Below are 6,569 nucleotides of genomic sequence, written 5' to 3'. Positions count from 1 at the left end.
GGTATGGCTGGGTCTGAGAAACACGAATTTCTGGATGTTTCACCCATTCCTTGTCCCCATTTTGAGTCTTGTGTAGTTCTGTGTGATAGAATTCCAAGTGTTAACCTGTGCCTGATTGGTTTTTAATAGCTTTCTTGGTGATGACTCTAGTAATTAAGGCTGAGATGCCAAAGTTAAGAGTTAAGTGCTGGGTTTAGCTCTTGCAGCACAAATTGCCCTGGTTCGTGTTGCTTCACCTGATGCTTTGACAGCTGTACTGTGCACATACGAGGTTCATGCTGTCACTCATTAAATATCATCTTTTGTTTAAATCTGTTAATGTGCTAAAATACACCAGTGGTAAGCTGTGCTCATTGTAGCTGGGTCTCCTCCTGCAGTGGCATGAGGAGTCGTGAATGCTTGGCTGGGACCTGCTTTGCCAGTTTAGAGCAAAATAAATTGAATTTCATGGGGCAGAGTGGCGTGAGACACTTGAGGTGTCTGGGTGCCTGGGGGTGCTTCAGGAGCTGCTGCTGTTCTCTCTCAGGCAAACAGGTGCTGGGGAAGGGCAAACTGAGGTGTTCCACTGTGACTTTAGGATTGTCTGGGTCCTGAAAAGGCCTCGGTGAGGTTTGTGGCTCCTCAGTAGCTGTGCTGCAGGGGCTGGGCTTTGGTGTCTTTGTTTCCACAGCTACTGCAGCTTGTGCAGCCTTTTTTTCCTTCAAATTCTGTTATTTTCCAGTAACTTGTCCTCATTTCCACTGTTGCAGCACTGGCTGCTTCCTGTGTGAGACTGTTCCAGCATTCCATGTGCGAACTTCACCTCAACTCCCTTTATGAGCAAACCACAGACTGTCCTGTAGGGACAGGGGATGGCTTTTCCCCGGTGCTGGTGGTGGCTGTTACTACCCCTTGGGTTATTGTCCTTCGGCTGGTGGAGCCAATCACCTGCTTCTACCAAATTAAGTAGCTCCTGTAATTAATAAAAAATCAGAGGCTGAGAGCAGGTACACTTGAACAATATCCTGGGAGCAGTGACAGATGCCCTGATTGCCCCCGCCCTGTGGGTCTGCTGAGCTGCTGCAATCCTTTGTTCAGGGTTTGGTCTTGATTTTTTTTTTTTTTTTTAAATTCCTTTTCTCCCAAGGAGCTTTCCAAGCCACCACGGGCTGGAGCCTGCCCTGGCCTGTCACTGTCTGTCATTCCACACGTGCCAGCTGGAGCAGGGAGAGCTCCAAACCATGGCACGCAGCTCCTTGGCCGCGGCTCTCCCAGCCGAGCTGGGGAATCATGTGCTGCCAGGAGTAAAAATAGTCACTGCCCCTGCTCGCTGTCGAAGCGGTGCCTGTGGCAGCCCCTGCCCGGCGCTGGCTGAGCGGGGTCGCTGCGGGTCCAGCCCGGCCGTGCTCCCTGTCCCCCCTCGCTGCTTCCTGGGGCCTGGAAAACGCTTCCCGCTCTCATGACTTACTGGCATTAAAAAAATATTTCCACTTGACTTGCACACACGTCAGTGCCCGCGGCTCCCCCGGGCCCCTCGCCAAGGCCGGGCTGCCTTTCCCGGGAGCTCGGTGCTGGCGCAGGCGGTGACGCAGGACCGGGGAGCGCGGGGGCCACCCCCGTCACCCCAAACCGGCCTCGCTCGTGCTGCTGCCTCCTCACCCGGCTGCTGCCTCCTCACCCGGCTGCTGCCTGGCCCCGGAGCCACGGGCAGCGCTGTCCGTGCCCTGTGTGACCCCCAGAGCCACGGGCAGCGCTGTCCGTGCCCTGCCTGTCCCCTCGCATCCCCGGCCGGTGGGTGCTGCCGTGGATCACCACGTGGAGCCCACCAAGCTGTAGGATTTCGGGTGGGGTTTTTTTCTTCTCTTTCCCATTTTTTTTGACCCTCCCCCGTTCTGTTTTGGTGGGGAAATGGTGCTGCTGGCGGGGGGTGAAGCTGCAGATCTGAGCACCTCCTTCCCCGGCAGCACCCGGGGGCTGGGGGGGCCGTGTCTGTGCGGGGCCGGGGCCGGTCCATCCCCGGGGCCGGTCCTTCCCCGGGGCCGATCCTTCCCCGGGGCCGGTCCATCCCCGGGGCCGGTCCTTCCCCGGGGCCGATCCTTCCCCGGGGCCGGTCCTTCCCCGGGGCCGATCCTTCCCCGCGGCCGGTCCTTCCCCGGGGCCGGGCCGCTCCGCCCCGCTCCGCCCCCGGGCCCGCCCGTCCCGCCATGGCGGCGGCCTTTACCGCCCTCCGCGTCCTGCTCGGGCTCTTCTTCCTCCTGACCGGCGTCCTGAAGCTCTCGGACCGGCTCTCGGCCGACCTGCACCGGCACATGGTGAGCGAGGGGGCGAGGGGGGCGCAGGGCCGGCCCCGGGGGCAATGAGCAGGTTGGGGTGGAGGGTTGAGCCCCTTGGGGTGCAGGACCGAGCCCTTGGGGGGAGTGAGTAAATTGGGGTGTGGAGCTGAGCCTTGGGCGAGAATGAGCAGGTTGGGGTGCAGGGCTGAGCCCCGTGGAGCGTGGGACTGATCCCCTCAGGGTGCGGGGTTGAGTCACTTGTGGTGCAGGGCTGACTCGCGTAGGGTGCAGGGTTCATCCCCTTGGGGTGCAGGGCAGAGCAGAGCAAAGCAAACCCCCTGGAGGGGCTGTAGCCCCCAGCCCCAGGCTCAGGGCTGCCCCGCTCTCCTCCCACCCTTCCCAGGCGTCAGAGTTCGTGCGCTTTGCCAAGGTGTTTCCCCTGAAGGAGTTGGGGTTTGTGCCGGAGCCGGGCGGGTACGTGGCGGCCGTGGGCTGGGTGGAGGCGACGGCCGGGCTGCTGCTGGCACTCGGGCCCCAACTGCTGCAGGAGATCAGCAACTTCGTCCTCAGTGTCGTCATGATCGGTGAGAACCAGCGGGCACCCACCACCCCGCATGGGGTCTCGGGGGATCCTCGGCCGGGGACCCCCATTCCCACGCTCTGCTCCTCGCCCAGGTGCCATCTACACACTGCTGGCGCTGCGGGAGCCACTGGCCATGTGTGCCCCGGCCACCCTCTGCCTCGGCCTCCTCCTGCTGCTCAACATCCGCGGGTACCCGGCTGCCCCCCGGCCCAAGTTCGAGTGACCGGAGGCGGGAAGGACGGACGGCTCGGACGGTGGGAAGCGATGCCTGTGTGATATTTTCAGGGATGGCCTCGCTTCCTGCAAGGTAACTTGCTGCTGAGGCCCAGTGTGTCCTCTCCTGCCTCTGCCAGGGACCCTGGTGCTGGTTGTCCCCACGCTGTGGGCTGGTGCTGTGGGCTGGTGGCCGTGGCACCACTGTGACACTGCCGTGGCACCGCCGCCGCTCCGGCAGCTCCGTTGCTAAACTTGCACAAGGTGTCTGGCTCTTCCCGGCGTTTGGCCACGCCGAGCAGGGGCTGGCTCTGCTCTCCTGGGGGCTTTCATATTTTGGAATAAACCCTCTTGTTTTTCATGTTTTGCCTTCCTGTTTATTTCTGCCTCCCCCCCGCGCTGAGCTGTGGTGGCTGAAGGGACCTCCTGGGGCTGGAGGCCTCAGTCCCCAGGAGCAGTGCCTGCAGAGAAGGCCTGGGGACATGTGGGAGCTGGTGGCAGCTGATGTGGAGACAGAGGGACAGCGGGGAGAGCCTGTGTGGGGGTGGGACCCCCCCAGCTGCCTGGAGCCACCCAGCAATGTGCCAGGCCACTTGCTGCACATCCAGGGTGTGACAGCAGCACCACAAGCCCCAGACAGTGTGCCTGGGCAGCCACATGGTTTTGGGGATCTTGCTCCTACAAGATGACTCTGCCATCCCAGATGGGCATGAACCCCAAGATCGCATCTGAACCCAGCACATCTCCTGGCACGTGGGCTGGGATGGCTTTGGGGGGAGACTGGGATGAGCACAGGGGGTACAACACCCCTGCACCCCCAGCAGGACCTGAACCACCTTTGGTGTCCCAAAGGAACACCCACAAATTGCAGGGCCACACAAAGCAGTGAATTGGGTGCCCACAGAGCTTGGGGGGCCTGGGACGCTGCTCCCCCTAAATCCAGCTTTGAAGCCAACAAAAGCACCAAGAGCTGGGAGGAGGCAGATTCCTGCTTTGATCCCTTCAGGGCATCCCCTCTTCCCCCAGCTGCCGGGTGCAGAAACTTGACCCTCCACTGCTTTCATCCGGGCGTGGGTGGGAGCAGGGCCCTGGGAAATGGTATTGGATGTGGCTGGGGGCACACAGGGGGTCAGCAGTCCTGGCCACCCCCACATGCCCCCAGCCCCGGCAGCCGGCGCGGGGGGTCTTAGCGTGGCTCCAGCAGGGAATCCCCCATTACATACACACACAGGTGCTCTCCCACTCCAGCTGCTGTTCCACAGAGGGGCTTGGAATGGTGGGGGGGAGGTCAGGCAGCCCCTGCCTCCCCCAGTGCTTAAAGACTTCCCCAGCCCGGCTGGATCAGACAGTGAGGAGCAGCCGGAGGGGACGCAGCCTCTCCAACCTGGTGGGGTGAGTAACCATCGTGGGGTGGGTGACATGGAGCATCCCCCGTGCTAACGGTGGGGGAAGGAGAAGGAAAAGGGAACAACTGAGGGATCCCGGGGCCCTCAGGGGTCCAACCGAAGCCCCAAATCCCCCCCCAGGCTCGGCAGCTCACGCCCTCCGTGCCTCGGCCCGGTGCCGGGTGCTGTGTGTGCCGAATCCGGCCCTGCCATGCTGGAAAACACTGGCTGGTGACTCAGTGCTGTCGGCGAGGTGTGGGCAGGCGGTGATGGGAGGTGAAATAGCTGCAGCCCTGGATACAGCCACTGCGGCACAACGTGGTTTCCCATGGCTAGAACCGGAGGCAAACCTACCCGTGCAGGGCTGGGGGGCTGCTGGCCCCGTGCTCCTACCTCCTGTCCATGCCTGGGTCTCTCCACTCTGGTGCACCCTGAGCCAGTGGGTGACTTCCTGGGGGGGTTTGGGGTGCTGGGAGAGGGCTGGGGTGGGTGGCCCTACAGGCACGTGCTGTGTGGGAGGTGTTAAGCCCCGCAGCTGCCGGCTGGAGCCAGCACAGCACCCCCGGGTGCCTCTGGCCGCGGCTCTGTCCCTCAGACACGGTGCAGCTGCGCCTGCCGCTCCCTGGGGAGCCCTGGCTGGGCGGCTGATGGCAACCTCTGGGCTCCCTCGTGGCGTGGGGGGACATAGCTGGGTCTCCTCATCTCCTGTGAGGTCTGAGCCCCTCCAGCACACAGTGGCATCCCAGTGGGGGCTCTGCCTCTGGCGCCCAGCAGTACTGCGGGTACCAGCCACAGAGGTGTCCTGTGCAGGTCAACACCCCTTCCCTGTCCCCAAGGGCTGTGCCACTGACTGTTCCCTGCCTTTGCAGGAGCCCAGGATGAACAGCTCGGCACCGGGGCTGCTGCCGACGGGACACACCGGCGAGTGCCTGCCCAGTGACCCGGTGCTGTTCGTGCTGGTGCCCGTCGTCTACTGCCTGGTGCTGTGCGTGGGGCTGCCGGGCAACCTGGTGGCCTTGCTGGTCTTCCTGCAGAGCGGCAAGGTGAGGAAGGCCATCCGCATCTACCTCATCAACCTCACGCTGGCCGACATCCTCTTCAACCTCACGCTGCCCCTCTGGATCCACTACTACCTGTCCGGGGGGGACTGGCTGCTGTCGGAGGCCGCCTGTCGCCTGGCGGGGGCCGCCTATTACCTGGCGACCTACAGCGCCGTCACCTTCATGGCGCTCATCAGCTTCAACCGGTTCTGCGCGGTGCGGGCGGCGCGGCGGGCGCTGCCGCTCACGGGGCCCCGCGGCGCCACGCTGGCCTGCGCCCTGGCCTGGCTGCTGGGGCTGGGCTGCGCCGTGCCCACCCTGGCCGCCCGCCAGACCTTCCCCGCCCGCGCCGGGGCCACCGCCTGCTTCGAGCAGCACGGGCGGCACCGCGCCTACGCCTACGCCATGGTGGGCTTCTTCGGCGCCGCCTTCCTGGTGGTGCTGGGCACCTACGCCTCCATCGCCCGGGCGCTCTCGGCGCCCGCCGCCGCCGCCTCGCCGGGCTCCCACCGGCAGCAGGCACGCGCCATGGTGCTGGGCATGCTGCTGGTCTTCGTGGTCTGCGTGGCCCCGTACCACCTGACGCTGGCCCCCTGGGTGGGCAGCCGGCCCCCCGCGCCGCCCTGCGGGCCCCCCGACACCCTGGACGTGCTGCACGCGCTGAGCGTGGCCCTGCTCAGCCTCAACAGCTGCCTGGACCCCCTCGTCTACTGCTTCTCCATCCGGCGCTTCCGCGCCGACCTGGGCCGGACCCTGCGCAAGATCGGCCGGTGCCTCCCACTGCCCCCGCCGGGCCCCCCCGGGCCTGTGCCTGGCACCCGTGTGTCCTCCTTCACCTCCTCGTAGCGAGGTGGGCACCGGGGACCTGCCCCTGGCTGCCCTGGTGCCACAGTCCCGGTGGGATGGGATCCCTGGGACCAGGCCAGGGATGGGGAGCAGCGTGGGGGGAGCTCTGAATTCAGGCACCCTCTTCCTCCTCCCACCCCGCTCTGTTCTCTGCACATCTCCACGTGCCCACAGTTTCTGCTCACACACGGATCCTGCCTCTGCGCCACAGGCACTGGGAGGGGGGGCACTGGCTCTGGGAGAGGGGCTC

The 6,569-nt window shown here is 64.3% G+C and overlaps 2 protein-coding genes across 2 annotated transcripts; both read left to right on the top strand.

Moving 5' to 3' along the window:
* The first annotated feature begins 2,138 nt into the window (after window positions 1-2,138).
* On the top strand, window positions 2,139-3,409 carry TMEM35B (transmembrane protein 35B). Its single transcript, XM_027719283.2, has 3 exons — window positions 2,139-2,291; window positions 2,656-2,836; window positions 2,928-3,409. The coding sequence occupies exons 1-3, from the start codon at window positions 2,184-2,186 to the stop codon at window positions 3,056-3,058; spliced, it is 420 nt and encodes a 139-aa protein (XP_027575084.1). The 5' UTR covers window positions 2,139-2,183; the 3' UTR covers window positions 3,059-3,409.
* Window positions 3,410-5,311: 1,902 nt separating this feature from the next.
* LOC113987053 (platelet-activating factor receptor-like) lies at window positions 5,312-6,319 on the top strand. Its single transcript, XM_027719350.2, has one exon. The coding sequence runs from the start codon at window positions 5,312-5,314 to the stop codon at window positions 6,317-6,319; it is 1,008 nt and encodes a 335-aa protein (XP_027575151.2).
* The last annotated feature ends 250 nt before the right edge of the window (window positions 6,320-6,569 follow it).

Source organism: Pipra filicauda, unplaced genomic scaffold (genome assembly GCF_003945595.2).
Source record: "Pipra filicauda isolate LSUMZ 115617 unplaced genomic scaffold, ASM394559v2 scaffold232_size1229904_pilon, whole genome shotgun sequence".
NCBI classification, from domain to species: Eukaryota; Metazoa; Chordata; class Aves; order Passeriformes; family Pipridae; genus Pipra; species Pipra filicauda.
Note: the sequence above shows the minus strand (reverse complement) of the source record. Positions and strands in the feature narration are given on the sequence as shown.